A 25,244-nucleotide genomic window follows, 5' to 3' on the forward strand; every position below is an offset into this window, starting at 1 on the left:
TTCGCTCTCTCTCTCGCTCGCTCCCTCTCTCGCTCGGCTTCGGCTTCGGCTCGGCCGGCAGACCCGCAGTCGAGTCGGTTCGGCTCGGCACGGCAGTTCGTCCCCGGACTCCCGGTCAGCCAGACGCCGCCCTAGCGCTGGTCTGGTTGCCGTGTTCTCACAGTGAGGGAGTCTTCCTTGCTGGTGGTCTTCTTCCTTGGATTTACTCGCCGCATCGCATCGCCGGCCTGCACTAGTGGACCTCCTCCCCAGTGCTGCTCCGTCGACGCGTGTGTTCTTTCCCTTTTCTCCGGGAGAGCGGACGTTCCGATCCGCTCCTGCATAAGTGTGTCTCCTTCAAGATAATCATATGTGTCAGTGTGCGCCGACTGCGAGCCCCGTCTTGCCTTCACATGTGTATAACTTGAGGACGTTCAGGACCCAACCTGAAGGCATTGAGATGAGCTCAATCTTTTACAACTGTATGAATACATACTGTGAACTCTAGTGTGCGGTGGGTGGCCTAAAGAGGTCGACCGGCGTCTGTCGGTGTGCGTTGAGTCGGTAGAGTTTCGCCTTACCGACCCACCAGTGTCAACAACAACAACAACCAACTCGCCACCCCCGTCCCCACCCGGCTGTGCAAACCCGTGATCAAAAAGTGGAACTTGGCTTTCCCACTTTGACTTTGTGTGCACCACTGCTCTCGAATCTCAAGCTAAAGTAATTAAGGAAAAAAATCTAGTTTCTAAACGACAGAGTGTGTGTGTGAGTGTGTAACTATTCGAGTGCTAGTTTGAATTACCAAAACCATTCTGTGAATACCTCGAAGCGTATCTGTGATCCGAGAGACCCTTTGAGCGAGCTGGAGCGCCAAAAGACTCTCCCCGAAAAACAACAACAACCCCCGACGACCTCCCCCGCCGGCAAGCTGGCGCCCCCAAGCCCCCCTGTGGCCCCCCCGGCTGCGGACGAGAAGAAGAAGGAGAAGAAGAGCAGCAAGCAGGGCATGTGGGCCAAGAAGCTGAAGGTGCTGGTGAACAAGATGGTGGGCAGCAGCCAGACCCTAATCGCACTTCGTGTGGTTCGCAGCAAACTTCGTAAACGCGAGGAGACCAACAACAACAGCCTGGCCCCCGGCCACGCGCCCACGCGCACCCACCAGCTGCAGCCCTTGCAGCACGATGGAGCCAAGGCGCCCTTCGCCCAGAGGTGAGTCCCGCCTGCACTGCCTAGTCTAAGTCGGATAAGTCCTGTCTCTCTCCCTCGCACTCACGGGGCGCCCCGTGTTGGTGGGAGAGATACTGTCCGCCCCCTTTGACGGCTCGACAGCGCTAGCGGGCTAGCCCGGAGCTGCCTCGCCGCTCGTCGGCAGCCTTTACCCCGCCCAGCGCAGCCCGGCGACGAGCAACCCGTTGACAGCTGAGCCGGGCCCGCTGGCTGCTGCACACCGATTCCGAGAGTCGCTCTGTCTCACTCGCACCCCCACGCTCCGCCCCTTGAGTGCGAGAGAGACAGAGGGAGACTCTCGGAATCGGTTTGCTGGCTCTGGATTTTGGGAGCCGAATCCGCGTCCCAGTGCGTCCCCAGGCTGCAGTCGTTGTGCAGCACTATTGTCGCCCCCCTCCCCCCTCGCGGCCCGCAGTCTACTTCTCGGTGTCGCTCTGTGCGAAAGAATCACTCCTTGTTCCGTTGTTTCGCTGTCGCGGTGCATCGGTCGGCGCAAGCTTCGCTGCTTCGCCAGGCAGCAGAGTGATTCCGAACGTCGTTTTCGTCGCTCTGTCTCTCTCGCACTCACGGGGCGTCCCGTGTGGGTGCGAGAGAGACAGAGCGACGAAAACGACTCTCGGAGTGAGTCCGCAGGCGCAGGCAGGCCAAGGCGGTGATAGGGCAGGCGTTGGCCTCGGGGCAGGCAGAGCGAGGCAGGGCAGGGCAGTGCCACCGCGGTGTCGTCGGCGTGGTGTCGACGGCCAGGTGCCATGCTAATTCGCCGCCCCCCTATCTGGCCGCCACTCCACTGATAGTCCGTCGGCGAGGCGCTCGCGGAACGGCCATGCCCAGCCAGGCCAGGCGGACGCTGTGGCTGCCCATGCTGGCCGTGCCGCTCTGTCTCTCTCGCACTCATGGGGCGTCCCGTGCCGGCGCGAGAGAGACGTGGCGACGACAACGGCTCTCGGAATGAGTCTGGCCGTGCTGGCCCAGAATGCGGCCGGCCGGGTCCTTCTGGGACGCCACCGCCCCGGCGTTCCCGCGAACCGAAGAATAATTTTCTTTGCCGATGGAATGGTACACTGATGAAGCAGGAGGCTGGGCCGTGCTGCGCTAACACTGCGCCGCCTGAGGCACAGCCAGAGGCTGCCTGCCCTGCCTGCCCACCCACCAGAGAGTGTGTCCGAACAGTGCTCCGTCTCTCTCGCACCCCCACGGCACGCCTCATGAGTGCGAGAGAGAGGGAGAGCTCTGTTCGGACGGTGTGCCGGCGGCCTGCCTGTGCGGCTCTGAGCCTTGGGGCGAGAAGGGACTCCCCTCCCCTCCCCTCCCTCCCCCGCGTTGTCCTGCTCTCCCCCAGGACGCCTCCCCCTCCCCCCGCCGCCCCCGCGCCGTCCTCTGCCCCCTCAAAGTCTCGCCGCCGCCCCACCCCCCAGACATGTTGCCGTGTCGTGTCGTTTGGTTTCATTCCTGCAGACTGATTTCGAGAGTCGCTCCGTCTCTCTCGCACTCATGGGGCGTCCCGTACAGGTGCGAGAGAGACGGAGCGACGAAAGCGACTCTCGGAACCAGTGTGCTGGCCGTTGGTCCGGCTGCAAAAGTTGTAAATCGTGGCATTGCGGAGGAGAGACAGGCGGCCGCGCGACGCCAAGGGCTTAGCGGGACCTCGCGCCTACACCGTACAGACGCTCGCGGGGATGGCGGGACGGCGTTGTAGCGGGAAGAGCGGAGGCTGGGACGAGGCTAGGCGTGCCCGTTGAGGGGGGAGGGGGGAGGCTAGACCGGAGGATGTATGGAACGGGCGAGGGGAAAGAGGGGGGGGGCGCTTAGGTCAAGGCGGAGAGGACGACATGCGCCAAGCACCCTTGAGCCTGGCGCCGCCGACGCGTTACACCCTCCCCGCCGTGGTCGTGCTGGCCGTGCCCCTGCCCGGCACGGCGGTACGGGCGGCACGGGGAACGGCGGTGCGGTGCGTGAGGAGCAAAGTCTGTTCGGCATAGCGTTGGGGTGTTGACCGCGCCGCACGCACGCAGTCACGCACGCGTGTGCGGCGTGGCGCGCGTGCAGGCGGACGGCCAGACAGAACGTCGTGGGAAGTGTCTGCAGCCCCGCGACTCAAAAGTCGGAACGGGTATCGGGTTGTCTTGGGTCAGTGAGTACCCGCTGCTCCGCTCCGCGCGCTCCGCTACTCCGCGCGACAAGCTGACAGGCGCGCTCGCTGGCGAGGGCGATGACCCTGGTCGTCCTGGACACGGTGCGCGGCGCGGCCGTCGTCCCGTCGGCCTGGCGGAGGCCCTCCAGGGTGGCGTGGCGGGGTGGGGCGCGGCGCGGCGCCCCCACAGCGACCCTCGGGGGGTTGCCGCGTCGCCGACGGCCACCCTCTGGCGGCACCCTCGGCCTGGCGGTGCGCGGCGGGTCGAAGTCGCACTCTAGCCGCGCGGCGTTGCCGTCGGAGCCGCAGGGCCGCGAGGTGGAGGACGTGGCCGTCGAACTTCGGCCTCTGCATTTTCATTTTTGCGAGCGGCAGGCGGATCGCTCTCTCTCTTGCACGTGAAGGTGCGAGAGAGACACAGCGACGAAGCGCTGCGCGGAATCAGTCTCTCCGTCTGCACGATGGCGTGGTTTCCCTTTCCTCGTGATAGTGAGGCGCGGCGCGCGGCCCCGCCGGCCGGGTTCCCGGTTCGCGTCCCGCCGCCTTTGGCGTTTTCGCTCTGCCCCGTTTCCCTTCTCTCCCCGACTCGGCGTGTTTCGGCCCCGTCGTTTATTTGGCCGACATTCGCTGACCCCAAATATCCGAGCGACCGCCTTTTGAATCCCCCCCCCCCCCGGTCAATGAAGGGACCTGGTTGCGCCCCCTCCCCCTCCCCGTCCCGCGTCTTGCATGCAGATTGCGGAACGGGTTGCCTCGTCTTTTTTCGGACGTTGGCCAACGCGAAGGCGTCTGACTTTCGCGCCGCTGGTGTGGTGGTGCGTCTGTGTGCGCGTGTGTCCTGCTTGGTAACTGCAGACGCCTTGCTCCGCGCTGCTTCGCGCCTCGCCTTGCTTGACAGATGCGCGCTGGGCTGGGTCAGTGGGCCACCGCCGCCACCGCCTGGCCGCGGCGTGTGGCGCTGTGGGGCTTCCCTGTGTATCGCTCACTCGAGGACGGCCACGGCTTTGTTGGTGTAGGCGGGGTGGTGGTGGCGGCGCGCTTGGAGCGCTTGGCACCTTTGGTGTGTTTGGCGGCCCGCTGCCCCGCCGGCCCCGACAGAGATAGCCCACACACCGCACGCGCCCCGGCCGCCCTCGCGGTCAAGGCGAAGCAGGCCAAGCTTGTCGTCTCTTGCTGCCTGCCCTTCGAGCTTGGCGTGGCCTCGCCGGCCTCGCCTGGCGCCGACTGCCCCGCCATGGCAACGGGCGGGGCGGGTGCGACCTCCACGTGGGGGGCAGGGCCGGCGGGGTCCTCGCGGCCACGTGTGGGGCCACAGAGCTATCGCGGCGCTATCGCCATTATCATGGTGAGGTTCCCCAGATACAGCCAGGAAGCGCTTATCACTCCCGCGGTGCTGGGAGCGCGGCATGTGCTGACCGCGCCCTCGCAGGGCGCGCCCCGGGGGCGTGGCTAAATTTTCAGAGTCGAGTCTGGACCGAGAGTTTTTGAAAGAGGCTGTACCCTTGTGGAAGTGACGACGGCTACCGGCCTCGCCGTGGCGCAAGGTCCGAAGGTGTCTCGCCCGCCTGGCTGCCCCGCCTGCCCCGCCTCTCGGCGGCCAGGCGGGCCGGCGTCAGAGTCCGACGGTCGAGCTGGCCGTCGACGGTGGCGGCGGCGGACGCGGACACGAGACCTCGGCGTCGGCCCCGGGCCGCGGTTGCCCAAAGCGAGTCACGGCGCTAGAGAAAGTCCTCGGCGGCACGGCGCCCCCTTTCCCGCACGCCTGGCCTTCCTGCTCAGCCTTCCCGCCGGCTGGCTTTTCTCCGGAGCGCCGCGGGGGGCGCGGGGGGGGCGGGGACGGGGTGCATGAAGTAGGTTGGCGGTGGTGGGGCGAAAGTACTCGGTCGACGTAACGCTGCGATGCATGAAATTCGCGCGCCCGCCGCCACGCCACGCCGCGCCACGCCGCCGTCCGGGAGGTCAGACGGCGCGGCGGCGCCTTAGAAAAGCGCGGCGAGGTTGGCGGGGGTGGCGGTGCGCTGGGAGCGCCGCCGCGGGCGGCCGTGCTGCAGCCTGATTCCGAGAGTCGTCGTCGTCGCTGTGTCTCGCCCCAGGAGTGCGAGAGAGACAGCGACGAAACCGACCCTCGGCAACAGCCTGCTGGCCGGCCCTGCCTATTCGCAACGGGCGCCTCGCGAATCGCAACGCGACGCTCTAGACGCGAGCGGCGAGCGAGAGGGACAGAGACAGAGTCGCTTGCAAGGTCGTAACAGACTGGCCGCCGCGCTGTATTTTACTTTTCGCAAGCCTCCCCTCCTCCGCCACCTCCTTGAACGTCGTCGTCACGGCGCCCCTCCACCCCCGCGGCCCCTAGACACGCCAAATTGCGACACGGCCGTCGCAGCCGCCCCGCCGCCCTGACGGTGATGTGTCCGTCGGCCGGCCCTCTTGGCCTGGCCGGTCCGGTAGTTTGGGCCGCTTTGTGCAGCGGCCTTCCTCGACTCCCCGCGGCGCGGCGTGGGCGGCACGGCGCGGCGGGACGACGCATCAAGTTCCCGGCCTGCCTGTTCCGCGGGGAGGTGGAGGGGGGGGGGGCGTTTCGCGAACAACGCCGAGCCGATTGGCGGACCCGGAAGTGTGCCAAAACGTCACGAAATGAAAAGGAGGGGGTCCGGCGTGCCGGACGTGGCGGCAACATGCAGCATGCCGATTCCGATCAGTGCTTTCGTCGTTGTCTCTGTCGCACTCCTCGGAGTGCCATGGGGGTGCGAGAGAGACGGAGCGACGAAGCTCTGCTCGGCCGGCCGGCGTGGCGGCGGCGCGGCGCGGCGCCTTTGGATTCCCCGCCAGGCTGCGCCAGGCCGCCTGTTTGAATGGCGTGCTGGGAGGCGGGTTACGTGTGTGGCCGGCCCGGCCAGCCCAGCACGGCGGGTTTGGCCCCGGTTTCCCGAAAGTCCCATCCTCTTTGGCGCGCCCGCGCCTCGGCGCCTGGCCACCTGGCGCCGAGCGTCGCGCTGTCTCGCTCCCACCCACACGGGGCGCCCCGTGAGTGCGAGGGGGACAGAGCGACCACGACGGCGCTGGCTCCACCGCGGCCGCGACGTCGGCGGGCGGCGCCAGCGTGGGGCGCCTCGCGGGAGCGGGTCTGGGCGCCGGCCGCCACCTGTGGGCTGTGGGACGTCCCGGTGGCCCCGGGCTGCCCCGCCGAGACCCGCGTCACCGGGCTGCACTTGCCACAGGTGCGGACGACGCCGACGTCACCCCGGCGTCGTCGGCGTGCTCTGCAGTGAGTGGCGGCCGAGCCGAGCCGGGGCCGCGGAGTCGTGAGACCTTGCTCACGGTCGCCGCCGCCCTCACCGCCCGGGTCGTGATGGTCCCGACGGTGTAAATATCGAAGCGACTTTCGATTGTGATAGCTCCCCCGCCTCGGCGCGCGTGCGTTCAAGTCGCCCCGCCCCCTGTTTCTCCGCGCCAGGTGACTAACGTGCTCGTTCTCCTTGCTCTGCAGCCAAGCCGTCAACGGCGTCGCCGTGGAGGTCCCCACCGTGGTGACGACCGCCATCACCACCACTGCCGTCGCCGCCTCCGTGCCCGTCGCCGCCCCCGTGGCGCCCGTCTGCCCGGACAGCGCCGACAGCGCGAGCAGCGGCCTGGACAGTGCGGACGGCGAGGACGAGGACGACGGCAAGGTGGCCCCCCTGGAGCTGTTCCTGTGGTCGTACCCCAACCAGCTGTCGCCGTTCAGCGGAACCAAAGTAAGTGGAGCTGGAGGCCCGGAACGAGCGGAACGCCTGGAGGGTCGCCGTCGGCCGGCGCGGGGGAACGACGCCGTTTCGAAATAGAGCAGTGCGTGACTGTCCGCGGGACGCAAGGGTAACTGCGGTCGTTTTACGAGCGCCACGCGCAGAGGGCATCGTTACCGACGTTACAGCCCGGGGGGTCGCGGTCTCCCGTCTACCGCAGGCTGCTTTCCAACGGCACTCTGTCTCTCTCGCAGCCCCGCGGGGCGGTCCGCGAGTGCGAGAGAGAGGCGCGCGCCGTTTTGGCCGCGGGGGGTGTGCCAAGCGCGCAGCGCGCATCGCGCATCGCGCAGCGGCCCTCATTGTGTGTGGTGGCGGGCTGCCCATCGGATGCGTGGGGCGGTGGCGGCACGGCGGCACACTGGTGGCGTTTCGGGTTCGGGGCGCCGGCCAGCCGGTGCCGCCTGCCGCCTTGGCGCCAATCCTTTGGGGCTAAAAAAAAGGTGGATAGCGCCGTTGGGGTCGTTGCGTCGTCGTCGCCTCGCCCTGGCCGTGCCCTGGCCGTGCCCCGGCCGTGCCCTTCGGCGGTGCCGGCGGTGGCGGTGCCCGCGGAGCGGCAAGGTTATGTAGGCAGGCCGTCGCCGTGGTCATTTCCCCCGCCGCCGTGCCGCCGTCCTGTCCCCACCTTCCCGTCACCTTGGCGGCGGCGGGGCGCGGCGTGGCGTATCCGCTCTGAAACCCATTTTGGTTCTTTTTCAACGGCGATCGACGGACGGCTTGCGCGGCACAGCGCTAGCGCTCGGCCTGGCGGACCTGGCTCGGCCGCCAAAGGATCGGATCGGATCGACGCCTCCCCCCCCCCCCCCCCCCCCGGCTCCGATATCGGGAGCGTCGCGGCGTCGATACCTAGCCTCTCATTGTCATGGTGCGTTGTCCGCCTGTCTGTCTGCCTCTGCCTGTCCGTCTGTCTGCCTGTCCGTTTCGCAGGATGTGACGTCACCCGTCTGCTGGGTTTTCAGCAGCGTTCCCGCGCCTCCGTCAGGCTGGCGGTGCTTGAGCCCCCTTCGCCGTTTTCCCAAGGGGTGACGTCATCCGTTTTTTCGGGTTTTCCTGGAGGGAAAACGTGGCTGTGGCGGCGTACTAGCGCGGACCGCCAACGGTCGTGTCGGCATTGAAAACCGCGGCGGGGGGCAGACCAGACGTATCTGCACGGGAAACGGCGCTGCCTTGCCGAGCGGCTCGAAGCGACTCGCTCCGTCTCTGTCGCACTCACGGGCCCTCCGCTAGGGTGCGAGAGAGACAGCGCTCGGCTGCTGCCTGCGGGCTGCGCGCCCTGCGGGTCTGGCTGCTGTTGGCGGAGGGGGAGCGGTTTTCGCGCGGCGCGGACGTGGCCGTCAGGCCGTCGCCGCGATCCCGGACGGACGCCTCTCCCGGTTTCTCCCTCGGCCGCGGCGCCGCGGTGCTTCCTCGTTTTTGGCGCCTCCAGCACGTTTCGCCTGCCTTGTGGGCCGCCTCGCTCTCTCGCTCTCATGGGGCGTCCCGCCCAAGTGCGAGAGAGACAGACTCCTTTCTTGGTCGGCTAGCGCCACCGCCACCGCCCGCCGCCGTGGAACTGTGGAACTCGAAGCGCACGGGACTCGTCTCACTCTCTCACTCTCACGCTGCGCTCTCACTCTTGCCCCCTGGGAGGCTCGGTCGGCTCATTCCGAGAGTCGTTTTCGTCGCTGTCTCTGTCGCACTCGTGGGGCGTGCCGTACAGGTGCGAGAGAGACAGAGCGACGAAAACGACTCTCGGAGTGAGTCTGCAGGGCCGTAGCGGGATGGGCAATGTGCACGCCGCCGTCCCCCCTCGGCCCGGACCGGACTCGGGGCTGCCGCCGCGCTGCCGGCCAGGGTCCCGTTGGAGCCGAACCGCTTTGAGGTCTTGTAGTGCGAGTGTTTGGAGGTGCGTGCGCAGAAAAATGGGAGCAGCGCGCGGTGACACGACAACGGTGGTGACGGCGGTGGCGGCGGCCGCGTGTCGCAACGCGGGGCGTGGCGGGGGAGGGGGAGGGGGGAAGGCGGCGGCCCTAGCGACAGGCAGGCCCGACGGGCCCCACCGACTGAATCGTGCCGTTGAGCGAGCTCCATTTAGATTTTAGCAACCCGTGGTCGCTTACACCGAGCTGCGGCTCTGTGTTGCTTTTTTGCTGGTTCTTTCTCTGCGCGTTGCTCGTCTCTGCAACTCGAGAAGGGGCGCGGGCGAGCTGCCGGGTGTTGAATTTAGCCGACGTGGCGCTTCTTTTTTTGACGGCGAATCTCGCTCGCGTCGGCGGCTTTTTTACTTTCTTTCGAAATTGGTTTTGCCGTTCTTTTCGCCGGCGCTGCCGCTGCTTGCTGGTTGTCTGTCCGGGCGGGATGGCGCTACCCCGCGCAGTCGCCGCCGCCGTGGGTATAGGCGGCGATACTCCGCGCCCGGAGCCCGGCGTAGGGAAGGCCCTCCCCGGAGCCAGACCGACTCTGGAGCTCAAAACGCGTCCAGAGTTTTGGCCGTCACCGTGCGTTGCCGAGCGGCGTCGGCTGGTCCGGCCACGCGCGGCGCAGCCGTTGACTCCTGCGCTTCCTGGGCCACGCGTTGCGTTTCCGTTTCCGGGCGTGGAGCGAAGACGCGCGCAGGGCCGGGCCGCCGGGCCGCGACCGTTTCCGGCGCCATAGACTTGCCCGGAAACGGGCCCTGTTTCCGGTCCGCTCGCGAGGCTTGATTTTTTTTGGCGCGCGTGACCAGGTGTGACGCTGGGCTGGCGCGGGCGTCACGGCACGTCACGCTACGTCACGTTGGAGCCCCCGCGCCCTTCCTTGTTCCTTCCGCCGCGTGTGTACGTTTGGCCCCCGCCGGCCAGCAGCCGAGAGTCGCTCTGTCCTTCTCGCACTCATGGGGCGTCCCGTGCAGGTGCGAGAGAGGCAGAGCGTCGAAAACGACTCTCGGAATCGGCCTGGGCTGCTGCTGGCTCTGGCGCAGTGTAGGCGCCACACCCCCGGCACTATATTTAGAGCACGTGGTGCTGCAGTTAAGCCGACTGCTTTGGCAGCATCCAGACCGCCTTGCCTCGCCTCGCCTCGTCCCGACGTGGCCGACACACACAGACACACACGAGGCCCGCCGGCCGTGGCTTGCGGGATGGGGCGGGGAAGGGGAAGGGGCGTGATTCGAACCAACTGGGAAGGGAAGGGAGGCCCCCTCGGTGTACTGCACCAAGATGGTGTTGGGTGGTTCAATCAAGTTGCATCATGGTGCAACTAATTTTTGTTTGCGTACAGTTAACTGACCGTCTGTTTCTCTTTTGTGTGTCTGCAGGACGCGCTGGTACGAGAAATCCCATGTGAGGTGCCCCAGGACAGCAAGGGGCTGCGCAAAAACTTGCGTGGCAAGTGGAAGCGACTGGTGAAGAAGAAGCCTGAGGACACGTGCAGCATTCCTCCTGAGCTGCGGGACCAGCTGAAGCAGATCTACGTCTATTGAGCCCAGCCCAGCGCAGCGTACCCCCTAGAGTACCTTAGAACAGGGTGTAAAGCCTCACATTCCATATTACTCAATGACTGTAGCCATATCGGTGTTACCTATTTAATTTAAACTGTAAGACGTGAAGGAGGGAAGTGCTTCGCTCCTCTCTGGAAGGTGTGCTTTGCTGCTGTTGCTGTGCTCTGTGAATAAGGAGGCAAAAGGGGAAGTACAAGAGAGACGGGGCCATAGGCAAGGAGTGTCGTTGCAGAGACAGACTGATGAAAAATCGAACCAACCCCTCCAGCAATTTTGTTATTGAGACTGAAGAGAAGTCAAGTTATGACAGCAAGGACCTGATGACAAGGTGACGTGGACGTACATGAAATCGCTTTCTGTGATCTTGCTTGACGATTGTACGTAGGGGCCCAATTGAGTGGGGGCACAGCACCACGCCCTTGAGCTGCCATAGCTGTCGGCATCAAATGCTGACATGTCTATCAAGACTCGGATAGCGTCAATTTGTGCCGAAAGGTACAGATTGTGCTGCTGAATCTGGTTGGCAAGAGGGCTTGTGCAAACTGTTACTGATAATTTGTGTGGCTCATATTGAGCTGATTGTGTAATTAGGTTTAAAGTTGTCGTGTTTGAAACAAGGCTTTCAAAGTTTGGTTTTCTTTTCTTTATTGAGAAAGAAAAGTTCAGTTATTTAAATGTGGCATTCCCTGTAAAGACAATTGTGGCCATAATAGGTTTCTTTCCCCAATCAAAGTAAAATTCGCAAATCTGGAATGTAATTTTGTTTTTGCTGCATTCAAATTTAGCATATGACCGCTGTAAACTGATTGCTACCTGCTAAGATAGTCTTCTGTTGGTCGTTGCTGGTGATCTTAAGTTTCAACATATACCTGATTTATAATAACTGTAGTATTGAATGAATAGTTTGTGACAGTAAATTATTTCCATATTTAAGTTTGAAGTCAATCTGTCAATATCAGTATTTTTATTTGTATTAATTTGTCGGTAGTATTACAAGAAGATTTCAACGCAGTGCTGGTTGATGTGCTGATAGGTACTTATTCCTTGATACTATTGCTCAGTTGAACAATACTCAAATTTGGTACTCACAATGTATGTGATAGCTTTTTTTTGGTAACATGACGAAACGTACTGCAGTTAATGCCACAAATGTTCAGTTGACTTGAATAATGTCAGGTGTGAAGATATCTTGTGTCTACAAGATACTTATGTTTGTGACTTGTTCCAAAATGTTAAAATGGTTTTCATTTGGGTTTTAGAGACCTTATGTGACAACGTGGCTTAAACTAGTCAAGACTTACGTTTATAAGGTGAGGTGCACCTACACTTTGAATCCTTTTCTGGCTACTTAGAAAATTCAAATTGTACCTTTTGAGTTCCTCTGTGAAAAGCTTTTTTTTTAAATCTGAAGTGTTTGCTGTTTTTAAAAAAAATAGACGAGCAGGAATGTTATCATTTTTCTTATTTCTGTCATTGTACAACAATGTGAAGATGAGAAATAAATAAAGTGGCAAAAGAATTTTTGTGAGTTTTCTCGTTAATGTCCACCCCATTTTTCAACATCAAAATCCACCACGACATCAATCATTGAATGTCGATGTAGTCCAACGATCGTGGCCTCTGCTCGAGAGCTTCCGCCGAACGCCTGCGGGGTTGTCAGCCCTCGCCTCGGTGCCGAGTGGGTCTTCACCATTTTTCCACACGCTCCGCGTGGAATCTTTGAGGACGACGGAAATCTTCTCCCTGCCGCAGCGATTCGTGGGCTTCGGACACTTCCGCGCCACTTGCTGGCCTCGTGGTGCCCCACCCCCTGCCCCTGCCGCCCCCACGCCCCCTGCCGGCGCCGGGCCCAAGCTCCCCGGGGGTGGCGCGCGGGCGGCGCGGGGGCGGGGATTGGGGGCGGCCAGGGGCGGCAGGCTCCAGTTTGACACAAGGCGCTGGACGGGCGTATCGACCAGGCCGCCACAGGGCGACTCCGAACGGCGCTTCCGTCGCTCTGTCTCTCTCGCACTCACGTGGCGCCCCGCAGCGGTGCGAGAGAGACGGCGCGACGGCGCGCCGTTCGGAGCGAGGCTGGTGGCGGCCGCCCCGCCATCGAGGCCGCCATTGTGAACGGGGCCTCACCTGACGGCGCCTCGCGGCTGGCGGCGCTCTCGGCGCGGTCCGCGGGCCTCGACGCGATGCCTTCCCGCCTGTCCAAGCCCTCGGCCGCCTTGGCCTCGGCGGAGGGACGGGCGGGCAGGGCGGGCAAGGCCCTCGGCAAGGCCCTCGGCAAGGCCGGCACGCAGCTGGAGCTGGAGCGCTGCATTCGACGCAGCCGCCGCATCCGCAACATGCCGCCCAGCTTCCAGGCCCTGGAGCCCGCCAGGAAGCCCCGGAGACGCACCAACAGCACCGAGGTTAGCCTGCTTGCAGCGTGTCTGCCGTCCGGGCCGGGGGACTTGTCCGCGTTGCCGCGCGCACGACGGCGTGCTCGCGGCCCGGGCCGCCAGGCGCGCGCTGATTTCCACTGGTCTGGGTTCTGGGTCAGCAACGTGACAGTGACAGCGACGGGACAATCTGGGCAGACGAGAGCCGCGCTGCCCATAGGGCGGGGGCGCGGCTCGGTGCTCACTACCTCGCTACAGTGTAGTACAGCCCTGCCGCGCTGCCCTGCAGTGGACTGCTGGCACCCATCACCAGCCCGCCGTACTTTGCACCTCGGCGACGGCACGGCCGCGGGGCTGGCTGGCGCGGCCGCCAGGGTCGCCGTGGCGACGCTAGGAGCTTTGGACGTGTCCAAGTGCCGGCGGAAGCGGGGAAGGGAAGCAACAGGAGGACCGGCCTGGTTTGATTTATGACTAGGCGAGTCACGCCGCCCTGGCCGCCCCGCCCTAGCAGCCCCACCCCGCCCCGCCTCGACCCGGCCACCCCACCCTGACCACCCCGCCCTGACCGCGGTACCATTCTGTCACGGCGCTTGCGATTGGGGTCGACTTGCGTCTAGTTCCAACCTGGATGCACCCTTGTTGCATCTGCTTGCGCCTGATTGCACCCCTGCATGAGCTCACAGCCCAGTCGCATTTGGCACGCCTTGTACTCATGCAGTGCGGTCGCATCCTTTTCCGCGAACAAAATGAGACAGAGAAAAAAATGCAATCAATGGGTTCTCTATCAGATGCCCCATGAGAGCGAAGGGACGCTGGCGCGCGCTGGCGTTCTCAAGACGTCACCGTCTGTGGGCTTCGCAGACAAAAGGCTCGATGAAGTCGTTTTGCTGATTAGATTGAAAGAGAGCTTGCACCGAAATCGGGATTGTCACTGCGGTGGGCTGACCTGGAACCTGGAACTAGACAGACTCAACTTTATCGCGCTCCGAAGCGCCTGCGAATCTGAGGGTAGGCCGTCCCGTCAGACGCGTTGGCGTTACGGGTCGCCCGCCCTCCGTGCCGCCAGGCGCGCGGGCCGGAATACCGGTGGAGGCGGCCCACTGTTCGGGGCCGAGGACGCCAATGGTACTGACGGTGTGGTTGTTGCAGAGCCCCGTGGATGTGCTGCCCAACGAGCTGCTGATGCAGGTGTTCCGGCACCTGGACATGAAGTCCCTGGTGGCGGCCAGCCAGGTGTGCCACCGCTTCCGCGACGCCGTGCTGACGGGGTGCGTGTGGCGGGGCCGCACGCTGTCCTGGAGCGGCGACGACCGCCAGGCCTCGCAGACCGTCAAGACCGTCATCAACATCCTGCGGCTGGCGCCGTGCCTGGACACGGTGAACCTGCGCCACGTGCCGCTGTCGCTGGGCCGCACGCTGCTGCAGGGCCGGCTGCGCGCCGTGCGCTCCCTCAAGGTGTCCGACCAGGAGGTGTGCACGTGCAACATCGCGCGCGTGCTGCGTCGCTTCGGCGCCACGCTGCAGCACCTCGACCTCAAGCTCAAGATGACGGACATGTCGGAGCAGCGCGTGCTGGAGCTGTGGGAGAGCGTGAACCAGATGAAGCAGCTTCGGTCGCTGCGGCTGGCGGGCTACCTGCCGTGCCGCCTCACCTACAGCTTCCCCACGCGGCTGCTGCCGGACCAGACCCTGGTGGCGCTGGACCTGCACGACTTCGAGGCGGACCACGCCGTCACCATGCTGTCGCTCATCGCGGCGCACAACACCACCATCGCGAGGCTCACGCTGCCCGACTCGCTGAGCGAGGACGAGTCGCGGCGCGCGCTGGACATGCTGCGCGTGGCGGAGGACATCGACATGCCCATCGGCGGCCACATCGCGCACCTCAACGGGCTGCCGCTCAAGCGGCTCACGCTGCGCCACAAGGACGAGTCCTGCTCCAGCCGCTTCCTGGAGAACGCGTCCGAGTGCACGGCGCTGGGCGGCGTGGAGGAGCTCTGCCTGTCGTGGAGCGACGGCGACCTGCGCGACCCCGTCCTGTCCAGCCTGGCCGCGCTGTGCCCCGAGCTGCGCGTGCTGCGCCTGCACAACATGTGCGACGACAAGGCGCCCGGCCTCATCGAGACCGTCATGGAGTTCAGCCAGATCCAGGAGCTGCAGCTCGACAAGTTCTACCCCATGGACGTGCAGTTCGTGGACGAGCTGGCCATGGGCGCGCTGCCGCTGCTGCGCCGCCTCACGCTGCGCGACGTCCTGATCGGCGTGCCCCACGCCAGCCCCGCGCGCTGCCCCACCAACCCGTGCTACGACCACCACTTCGACCGGCTGTCGCACCACCGCCAGAACCTCACGTTCGTGTTCCACGACTTCCCGGAGTGCTGGCACCGCAAGTCCAGCATCGAGCACCGCCTGGCCTGCTCGTGCGGCCGCTGCGCGCGCTTCTACGCCCACATGGCCGCCAACTACAACGACGGCGTCATGCCGGCCTTCTGGGAGCCGTAGGGCCGCGAAGCGCCGCGGCCCGCATGGAAGTCAAGGCCACGGCCAAAGGCCACGGCCTTGTTTTGTTTTCTTATTCGTCACTTTTGCATGTAGAGGCCTCGAACCCAGGCGTTGGAAGCGAGGCCATGCAATCGACTGCATTTTTATTTCTTCGTTTTCGGCATGGAGTGTCATCCACTCAAAATGTCGACGGGGGGCGCCATATGGTTGAAAACGTAGCGTGTAAGTACATATATATATATTGGAAGTCTTCATCTGATTAACTTTAGCAGAAGTCTTTCTTGTTTTATCGTTTTGTCCCGAAAGGGAAAAATATGGTCGGCGGTGAATCCATTGATTGCTAGCTAAAAATGTTCTTGGAAGAAAAAAAATACGTACGTTAAGGGTTTGGAGCTGGGGGAGTGATTTAATACTTGTTTTTGTTTTCAAATTTTTGTTCGATGCGTGTTTATTCTTGTGTTTATTACAAGAGGGATCCAAGCTCTTGCCTTGGCCTCAAGTCACAGTTGGTTGTGAATTAAATTTACATCAGGGGCAGATGGCTCCTTCCAAACCTTCTGCCTCTGATGTGAATCACTTTCTACTTAGAGGTTGATCTTCTAAATGGTGTCAGAAATGGAAATATTTGGTGGTACATTTAAATGAAAGTTCTATTGACTGGTATAAAGTTATTTCTTGTTATACTCGATTTTTCTGTAAATATTTAGCCTTCCCTTTCATCTGTTTAATACTTAAAGAAACAACTGCATTCTTTAATAGCATTTGTAAGTTCCTGGAAGGAGATGTTACTCCTACCTTCTTTTGTACAAAGTGTAAATAAACACAGTTTCCTTCAAGGAAACCAGGTCCACTGACTCCACAAAAAGGTAGACGCTGTCCGCCACTACTGCTCTGCAGTGTGGTTAAGCATAGTAGTTTTAACTAGAAAATAGTGTGTAAATTGGAACTATGTTCCTATGTCATCGTGGTTTACAAGGAAATTAGGTTTGTCTCATGTAGCGGCGCTACCCGCGGCTGCTTTGCAGTGTGGTTTGCAGCCCAATGAGTAAGTAAACTAGTCTAGTATTGTTTAGTGAGTCCTGTTTGGTTTATTTTCGATTCATTTTCGATTCATTCGAACTCTTGGCGCCGAAGGGACCCCCAGGTAACCGCTTGTTCCGGGTGGCCTGAGGCCTCGCCTGAGGCCTCGCCTGAGGCTAGGCGGGTCACGCGGGAACCACGTAGATTAATTGTTCCGGGCGTTGGGCTAACAACAGGACGGGAGGGTTGCCTACGGTTGGTCTACCACGGTGGGGTAGGCAACCCATCGCGGACGTGTGTGAAGCCTAACACTCGGTACAGCTGGTTGGCTACAAAGTTTCCAAAATGTTTAGAATAGTCTGACTACTTTTGTTCTCCAAGCACCGACAGAAGCAGTGGGTGACATTATTGTAATTTGTTCAGGGAGGAATGAATGGCCTCGCGCGAGTGAACAAAATATTGTAAATACATGAATAAATAGTTGTAAGTCTGTAAAGGAATGCACGACGGTCTTGAGCGTAGTTAAGCTCCTCGCAGGCCAAAGTGATGTTGGCTGTCTCAACTTTTAATAAAGACTTAAGTGAAAAGTGATAGTATCAAAGATATAGTTCAGTTATGACTCGTGACTTGGACCCATAAGGCCCTTTTGTGCACATTGGTTGTGGACAATTGTTCAAATACATATTTTAGCATTTGACCTGTTTAGACATGGGTGGTTTAAACGGAACGTATACGAACCTTAAAATGTTGTAAATTGTAGCTAAACACATACATACTGCGAATACTCAAGTGACGAAAACTCCCTTTCCTCTTCTGTGATGTTTGCTTTCGTTCAATAATTAACAGACCTTGTACTGTAAAAAAAAATCATAATTCATAATCTATTTGTGTCTTAATTTACTCTCATACTTGCATTTCTTTGTGTGATCGACTCAAATGCTCATGCAATATAGACGCAACCGAAAAAAAATGCGCGAAAAAATAAAATAAACGTGTTTTCTTTTTTATAAAACGAGTTGCAATTATTACCATGTGTCATTCACAACCAACACACCGTAACTTAAGGAGAGCGGTGCTCTTTGTACGGACGGCGTGGTCTAAGCCTTTCCAGTCATGTCAAGGCGAGGACAGCCTGGGTGATAGGCCACCCATCAGACAGTGGTGCGCGTTGGGATGCGTACTGTGCGCCCGCCCACTGGCGCCCTCTCTCGGACTTCGCCAGCACTAGGTGGGGCCAGGACGAGAAACTGCTGGCAACATTCCAAAAAACGAAAGACACCAAAGCCACAGTCTCCTTCGTTACTCGTGCTCCAGCAGTTATTTCAAACTTTTGAAGCATAAGAGTATGAAATGTGCCAACTTGATACGTGCTACGGTCTACCTGTTGGAAAGAATAGGTCACGTTTCTCATGGCGGTGAGGTTGGTGGTTTTGAAAAGCCGTGTGTTTTTGTTTTGCTTTTAAACGTCTGTCGGCCATTCAAATTTGAAAATCAGCAGAAATCTCAACAACATTATTTTGATGTTAATGGCAAATCCGTGCTTTGACTTTTAACCTACTGTACGTATCGACACTTGGCTTGCTTGAAGAAGCAGTTTGCAATTACTCTTGGTGTGATGGTGGCTGGATGTCGATGAAATCGACGAGACCAGAGTCGCTGTTGCTGGCGCGTTGGATTAATTTTAACCGAGATCTCTTTAATTAAACCTTCCCGCTTATTGGCTTCTCTTTCGAAATATAAATTAAAACTTGATTTTTCAGAATCATGCAGCCATATGTCAGGTCCCATTCATTCCGCCCTGCTGAGACGTTGTTTTCTGACGGTGTTTAGGTTAGTGTCTTCTCTCACAGATTCATGTTTGTTGTTGTCAGGACTTTGAAGCCGAGAAGATGGCTCGCTACCCCGTGCTGCGTGGTCTGTACGAGCTGGACAAGACTATCGGTTGTGGAGGATTCGCGAAAGTGAAGCTTGCCACACACATTCTGACAGGAGAAAAAGTTGCCATCAAGATTATGGACAAGCGCAGTTTAGGGGTCTGTATTTTCAATGTCGCATTGAAATTTTTTTGTCTCTTTTGGTGTTACTTTTTACACCGTCACATTAACTGCTTCTTTCTTTTTTTACTAGGAAAATCTACACAGGGTACGAGTTGAACTAGATGCCCTACAGACTTTGTCACATCATCATATAAGCCAGCTGTATCAAGTTCTTGAAACTGAGTCCCATTTTTTTCTTGTAGTAGAGTACTGTTCAGGAGGGGAATTATTTGATCACATTGGTTTGTATTTTATTTACATTGTATTTTACATTATGTTGAATTCATGCCTGCTGATTACATTCTCATTCTGATTTACAGTTGAAAAGAATCGTCTGAGTGAAAAAGAAGCAAGAGCTGCCTTCCGTCAAATTGTATCTGCAGTCGCGTACCTGCACAGCTTAGGTTTTGTTCATAGAGATCTAAAGCCGGTGAGTTTGTTTTCGGGTGATGAGGACTCCATTTGTTAATTCCATTGCCGTTATCGGAATTTATTTCTTTTGTTTCTCTAGGAAAATGTATTACTGGATAAGGATTTAAATATGAAATTAATTGACTTTGGCCTGTGTGCCAAACCAAATGGTGGATTGAAAGGATTTTTGTACACGTCCTGTGGCTCTCCAACATATGCTGCTCCAGAGCTTGTGCTTGGAAAAAAGTATCTTGGTACGAAATAAAATAGCATGTACATCTTAATGATACATCTGCAATATTTTTGCTGTATTTTTATTTTTCAATATTTTTTGTAGGTCATGAAGTTGATGTATGGAGTATGGGAGTTCTTCTTTACGCCCTGTTGTGTGGCTTTCTTCCATTTGATGATGATAAAATTGATACTCTATACAAAAAGATTCTTGTAAGAAACGGATTTTTATTTAGATTCAAGAGATTTTAAATGTGCCAATAAATGTAACATTTATCTCTTTTACAGGATGGCAAGTATGAAGAACCATCCTGGTTAACAATGGAAAGTAGGAGACTGATTAGATCAATGCTGCAGATCGATCCCAAAAAAAGAATCAGAGTTGATGAGCTTCTCAACCACCCATGGGTGATGCGAGGTTTCCGTGAACCTGTCTGTGTCAACAATTCAAGCAATGTGAGCATTTTTTTTAGTCAATGTTCCCTAGGTTAACATATTTATGTTTACAGTATTTTTATCCGTGTTTTCCTGTTATTTCTTTTTAGATGAAGGAGTATGACATTCAGTGTGTTGGTTTATTGGCAAGGCAGAGAAATGTCAGCCCAGAGGATATGTGGGAACTTTTGAGCAAATGGAAGTATGACTACAATACTGCTACTTATTTTCTAATGCTGAATCGAAAAAGACGAGGCCTTCCTGTGCGATTGTTTGGCCCTGGAGCAACACCATTCAGAAATTACCGAAACAATACAGTGAGAATTCTTTTACCCTGTGTGTTTGTATTTTTTGTTACATTCATGTTCTGACTATGATTTTGTTAAACAGCCTGTGGCAAGTGCTTTTGACATGCAAAGAACCCAGCAGGATTCAATCAGTGGAAGGACATTGACGACTCCTATTAAGAGGCCTATAGCAGATGGTCAGTTCAAATGAAGCACAAAAAGATTTGGGACTACTATAATTTTGCTGTGATAATTTTATTATCAGTCTGTTAAATACTATAATCTATTAACATTTGAATTTCAGATTCAACACCAGTTGTCCCAGACAAGAGAGAAAGATCAGCCTTGACTCCAGTCAATGAAGAAGCACACAGCCACTCAAACTACACTAATGCTCCCATCACAAGGCACCAGAAACAAATCAACCAAGTGTGCAAAACCCCAGCCAAACCACCTGAGCTACCAAGTGCTACTTCAAACGGGAAACGGAAACTCAACAAGCGACTACACAGTCCTGGGCCAGACGAATCGCCACTGTCTCCTCGTAAGTGGCATCAAGTCTCGCGTCTCTTCTCCTCTTAAGGCATTTTACAACAATTTTTCTGTAGAATTAACGGAAACCGCTTTGAAATTGCCAATCGAAACCCTATCAGTTTTCTCTCTCGCTTGCGCTTGCGCTCAAGAGTAGAAGAGAGCGGTCAAAAGTTCAGCCCTCCCCCTTAAACTTAATCACCCACTTTTTGTTTCCCCCTTTTTTTTCTTCCGCCTTTTGGAAAGCCCCTGCCGTTCCGCCTGCCAGCAGCAAGCGCGACTTTGTCGCCATAAGTTTTGTCTCGCCCGCTGCTGCCCCCTTCCCCTCCCCCTGGTCCCGCCCCTGTCCCTTTATCGGCCCCGCGGGGACGATGTGTCTCTGGGATGGCCCCTTCCCTTCTTTCTTGTGCCATCCTTCGCCGTCGCCGTCAGCCTGTGGGCCCGGCTGTGGCGAGGCGCGCACCTTCGGGAACCTTCACCTTGGAGCTTGCATGCAGCTTTGCAGCCGCCTTGCCTGCAGCGGCCCGGCCCGGCGTTCGTCGCCCTGTCTCTCTCGCACTCACTGGTGGTTGCGTACAGGTGCGAGAGAGACAGAGCGACGATAACACACTCGGAATCAGCCCGCCGATTGGGTGCATTGGGGTTGCCGAGGGGTTGACTGTCCGTCCGGCCTTGGTCCTTCCCGCCCCCTCCCCTCCCCTCCCCTCCCCGTGGTCCCGGACGGCTCCGGACAGCCAGAGGGCCTTGTTCTCGTCGTGGCGGTGAAGGACGGCGCTGTCGCGGAGGAAACTCTGGCAACTCCTGGAGGAGGCGAAATAAGATCGTGAACTAGCTCGGGCCGCAGCGCCTGCCTGCAGTGCAGACTGAGAGTCGCTCTGTCTCTCTCGCTCTCACGGGGCGTGCCGTGCAGGTGCGAGAGAGACAGAGCGACGGAGACGGCTCTCGGCGCAATGCGGCAGGACCCCGGCGGCTAGTTGCCGCTGGTTACCTCGTGTGACTGTTTTATTGTAATGGTCCGTGTTTTGATTGCGTCGCAGGCCGCACCAGGAGGGAGCAGCAGCAGCAGAGCGGCAAGGCGACGCAGCAAGGGACGCCGGCCGCCTGCACCCCGACGCCCGCCACCCCCGACAGGTAAGGGCCGCCAAACACCTGCAGGCAGCAAGCCAGTACGGCAAGTCGGTGTCGGTGCGGCAAAAGAATACGTGCTATAGGGGCGTCGCTGTCGCTACTCCCCGCGCGAGAGACTCGACCGCCTCCGCGGCCGGGGGGTATAGACGGGCTCGTTTCTTTTTGCGCTGTTAGTACTGCTAGCCTTGTCATTTCCGTAAAAAAGTATCACTAGCATGACTTAAAAATGCAGGTCATCACTTCTTCAAAAAAAAAAAAAAAGGTAGTCTTTCATTTATTTATTTTTTTAATACTCTGTTTGGCTTGTTTCGGGCCATTCAATTTTTAAAAATTTGTTAAAAATTTGCGCATGCGCATAAAATTGCATTTTTTTTTTGTTCTTTGGTTTGTAAGCTTTGCAATCAGAGAGTTTCTTTTTTTTTATCATGAAGTAACCACGTGGCGCTTCCTCCGCCCGCATAGAGTGACCGGTGAAAGAAAGTCGTGGAGGACCGCGGCCCAGCGCCAGGGACGCGGGGGCGCTAAAAAGTGTTCTAAAATGAGGAGAAAAGTAGAAGGGGAGTGAGAAAAGATGATGATGGCGATGGGGGAGGGAGGGCGAGGCGGGGCGGGGCGGCGGGGCGCGGGGTGTCACTCCGGCCGAGCTGGCCCATCCATCGGGCACTATATTTCACGCCGCGTGGCCACGCAGATTAAAACAAGCCACCCTGCCCCAGCCCGCCCCGCCCCGCCCTTCCCCTCCGCGAGATGGCGTCGTCTGTTCTCACAGCGACGGCGTGCCATGGCGCTCCCTCGGCAGCGTCCTCCCTGCTTGGCCTGCTTGCCCTGCTTGCTCACGGCCAAATTCCTTGGAAACCTCCCCCTTCGGCTTGGGCGCAAAAAAAAGAAAAGGCGCGGCCGCGGCCCCCGGCGGCGCCGTCCACAACAAGACCGCCACGCAGTTTATTGTCGGATCGGTTCCTCTCCTCCTCGGTTTTATAATGCCGGCCATTCTCCTGCCGCGTCCACACTGTCCACAGCGTCCGGGCCGCGCGGTCTAGGCCATGGCTTGGTGGTGGCCGCGGCGTTATGTAGTGTAGTGGCGCTGCTCCGCGCTCCGCTCCGCCACCGGCGCGCTTCGAGCTTGGCGTTGCCTCGCGTTGCCTCGCGGTGCCTCGCGTTCGATTGTTCGCCAACTGATGTATGAGTGCGGCAGTGTCCCGGCACTGTATTGGCAGCCGGAAGGGGGGCGAGCGGAGCGCGAAGCGAAGGGTCGCCCGGTCCGCGGACTGACTCCGAGGGGCGCCGCTCTGTCTCTCTCGCACCCTCACGGGGCGCCCATGAGTGCGAGAGAGACGGAGCGACGACCCTCGGAATCGGTCTGCTGGTCCGGCAGCGCAGCGGTCCGCGGCCGCGTTCGAAGCGGCGGCCCCAGGGCCCCACACTGGCCGTGCCGCTGCACTGTGTCTTCTTGGTCGCGTGGCGGTGGTCCCGGCGGCCGTTCGGACGCGGCCCCGCGGTGGCGGCCCAGCGGAAGCTGCATGCAAATGGAGTAACTGCGCCATCGAGGACCGCCAGCAGACCGATTCCGAGAGTCCTCTTCGTCGCTCTGTCTCTCTCGCACCTTCACGGGACGCTCCAGGAGTGCGAGAGAGACAGAGCGACGAAAACGACTGTAGGAATCAGTCTGCAGGCCAGCAACTCGCCGCTGCCACCGCCCTGGGGTTTTTGTTTTCTGAATTCTGTTAATTTTATCTCTTTGGTTTCTCGCGAGCGCGTGTCTGCCGACGTGCTGTGCCCGCTCATCCTCGGTGTCGTCTGTTGCAGGAGCGAGCCCACCGCCGCCAGGGGTTTGCTGGGCTCCATCGAGCGCTCGCTGCACCGCGTCAGGCACATCCTGACCCCGCGGCGCAAGATGGACGCCATGCAGGAGGAAGGAGCCAGCCCGCTGCAGCGCCCCGCCACCCCCGCCGTCCTCTCCGCCAAGGTGGGTGCCGTAGAGTACCGTAGAGCATAGAGCCAAGGATGTAGAGGAAATCGTGTCGGCTGCGTGCGGCTGAGCGCCGCGGCGGTAGGCAACCCATCGGGCGGCCCCGTCGCTTGGGCGGCCAGCCAGCCTTGCCATTACCATTACGGGCTAGACCACAACTGATCGTACGCCATTTCGGGCCCGACACATGCCCGCAGTCGCTCTCTCTCTCTCTGTCTCCCTCGCTCTCGGTCCGAAGCCTCACCCGTCCTTGTCTGTCGCAGGGCCTGTGCAACGTGTCGACGGCGAGCCGCAGCGACCCCGACGAAGTGCTCCAAGAGCTTCGGAGGGCGCTCTCCAGCAAGGGCATCACCTGCAAGCAGAAGGGGTGAGTCTCCGTAGCGCTGTCTCTCTCGCACTCATGGGGCGTCCCGTAGACAGCCTGCTGACGCGCCGCTCTCTTTGTTGTTCTAGATTCACCCTGCGCGGGAGGGTGGACGCGGAGAAGGGCCACCAGATGTCCTTCGAGCTGGAGGTGTGCCTGATCCAGACCTGCGCGCCCAACATCCGAAACCCACCCGCCCCGCTGGTGGGCATCCGCCGCAAGCGACTCAAGGGGGACGCCTGGTGCTACAAGCGCGTCTGCGAGGAGGTCCTCGCACTCGCGCAGCAAAGCGGCTGAAGTAGTTTTGGTGCGACCTCTTGACCTCTTAATCAAAGCATGAATCCATCAGTGGGCAATTGAACGCACTTTCAACTGCGTCCAAGCTGAATGTACCTCAATGGTTTATTTGGAAGTGGGCCACCGTTGCTGCTTGTCGAGTTTGAAGTGTGTTCATTTTTCTCTTCCGTCCTCATTGAAGTCTGATTTGCCTCCAATAGCGCCTTATGCCTTGTGCCCTCACAAAGATGGTTTAACTTAGATCATTTATGTACCTTAAGTCTTCGAAAAGATGAGCAACCTTATTTGCAAGAAAAATGATCCAGTGATTGAGATGATTTAATGTCTCAATCTTACCTCAGAGCATCTATTTTTGCTGGTTAAAGAAATAATCAAGGTGCCCCTATGCCCAAAATAAGAAACTCAAGTTGAAACCAAAATATTTTTATTTTTATAACGTATAGTGTGCAAGTCTGTCATCATATTTTCTTTTGAATATGCTGTCTATGACTTGTGAAAAAATATAGTTTGAACTCTTACCTATCTTCTTTTATATTTATAAGCCATTAAATGTATAGTATATACTACTAACCCAATGAAAATTTGATATTGTAACCCTATTTTCTTGCGTTCTAAAAGGCATCTGCAGCCAGTTGACTTTTGTAGTCAATCTTGGACTGTTGGTCAGCCCATTTGTGTAGATACGCAAATGAGTTGGTCTCTAAAAGCTGTGATCAAAAATGTGCCTTTTAAACTTTGATATTATGTGTCGATTGTTCTTTTATGTAATGAAATAAAGGTATAAGCACTGCCTTACATGTCGCCTGTTTACTGCATCCCTATCCTATCACATACCAAACACTAACGTTCACAGTGCATGCTGCAAAAACGCGAATTCCACCAACTGCAAAGTCAGGTTCATTCATTTTTTTTTCTGCAATTAAAATCATTAAATGCGCGCGCTTCTTGGCCGCTCTGCCCGCCCTCTCACCTCGCCGCCCCCGACCACCCCCTCCCCGACGCGGATGTCGTTTAAAAGTCCCCCGACAGACGAAATTCGTTAACGGCCGAGTGCGCGCGGGACAGCGCCGGGCAGCGCGGAGGAGGTG

General features: G+C 58.4%; 3 protein-coding genes across 7 annotated transcripts in view; all 3 read left to right on the forward strand.

Moving 5' to 3' along the window:
- LOC117646712 overlaps positions 1-12,097 on the forward strand; it is an 88,610-nt gene extending 76,513 nt beyond the window's left edge. For both annotated transcript variants that reach the window (XM_034387843.1, XM_034387842.1), the window contains exons 6-8: positions 1,072-1,191; positions 6,828-7,074; positions 10,394-12,097. In XM_034387843.1, the coding sequence (XP_034243734.1) occupies positions 1,072-1,191; positions 6,828-7,074; positions 10,394-10,558 (532 nt within the window). In that variant the 3' untranslated portion in view covers positions 10,559-12,097. The remainder of the gene's footprint in view (positions 1-1,071; positions 1,192-6,827; positions 7,075-10,393) is intronic.
- Positions 11,031-17,479, forward strand: LOC117647445. The gene is made up of 4 exons (XM_034389189.1): positions 11,031-11,071; positions 11,168-11,308; positions 12,819-12,975; positions 14,095-17,479. The coding sequence occupies exons 1-4, from the start codon at positions 11,031-11,033 to the stop codon at positions 15,445-15,447; spliced, it is 1,692 nt and encodes a 563-aa protein (XP_034245080.1). The 3' UTR covers positions 15,448-17,479.
- A 252-nt stretch (positions 17,480-17,731) lies between these two features.
- On the forward strand, positions 17,732-24,951 carry LOC117647086 (maternal embryonic leucine zipper kinase-like). 4 transcript variants are annotated; one of them, XM_034388597.1, is made up of 14 exons: positions 17,732-17,887; positions 18,339-18,500; positions 18,595-18,745; positions 18,824-18,933; positions 19,015-19,168; positions 19,252-19,358; positions 19,434-19,601; positions 19,691-19,897; positions 19,971-20,064; positions 20,172-20,411; positions 21,436-21,529; positions 23,333-23,492; positions 23,759-23,862; positions 23,949-24,951. In XM_034388597.1, the coding sequence occupies exons 1-14, from the start codon at positions 17,813-17,815 to the stop codon at positions 24,154-24,156; spliced, it is 2,034 nt and encodes a 677-aa protein (XP_034244488.1). In that variant the 5' UTR covers positions 17,732-17,812; the 3' UTR covers positions 24,157-24,951. The 4 variants fall into 4 exon arrangements, with proteins under 4 accessions (XP_034244488.1, XP_034244489.1, XP_034244490.1 ...); XM_034388598.1 differs by having other exon boundaries at positions 17,746-17,882; XM_034388599.1 differs by lacking the exon at positions 17,732-17,887 and adding an exon at positions 17,892-18,026.
- The last annotated feature ends 293 nt before the right edge of the window (positions 24,952-25,244 follow it).

This window comes from Thrips palmi, unplaced genomic scaffold, assembly GCF_012932325.1.
Source record: "Thrips palmi isolate BJ-2018 unplaced genomic scaffold, TpBJ-2018v1 HiC_scaffold_2, whole genome shotgun sequence".
In the NCBI taxonomy this organism is placed as follows: domain Eukaryota; kingdom Metazoa; phylum Arthropoda; class Insecta; order Thysanoptera; family Thripidae; genus Thrips; species Thrips palmi.

Excerpts from the sequence above, each read along its gene's own strand:
- LOC117647086 (XM_034388597.1), top strand. The coding sequence starts at position 17,813 with ATGAAATGTGCCAACTTGATACGTGCTACGGTCTACCTGTTGGAAAGA. Across the intron at positions 19,898-19,970 it reads GAAATTACCGAAACAATACA|CCTGTGGCAAGTGCTTTTGA; the intron begins GTGAGAATTCTT and ends TTTGTTAAACAG. Across the intron at positions 23,863-23,948 it reads ATCACCTGCAAGCAGAAGGG|ATTCACCCTGCGCGGGAGGG; the intron begins GTGAGTCTCCGT and ends TTGTTGTTCTAG.
- LOC117647445 (XM_034389189.1), top strand. The coding sequence starts at position 11,031 with ATGTCTATCAAGACTCGGATAGCGTCAATTTGTGCCGAAAG. Across the intron at positions 11,072-11,167 it reads GCGTCAATTTGTGCCGAAAG|GTTTAAAGTTGTCGTGTTTG; the intron begins GTACAGATTGTG and ends TTGTGTAATTAG. Across the intron at positions 12,976-14,094 it reads GACGCACCAACAGCACCGAG|AGCCCCGTGGATGTGCTGCC; the intron begins GTTAGCCTGCTT and ends TGGTTGTTGCAG.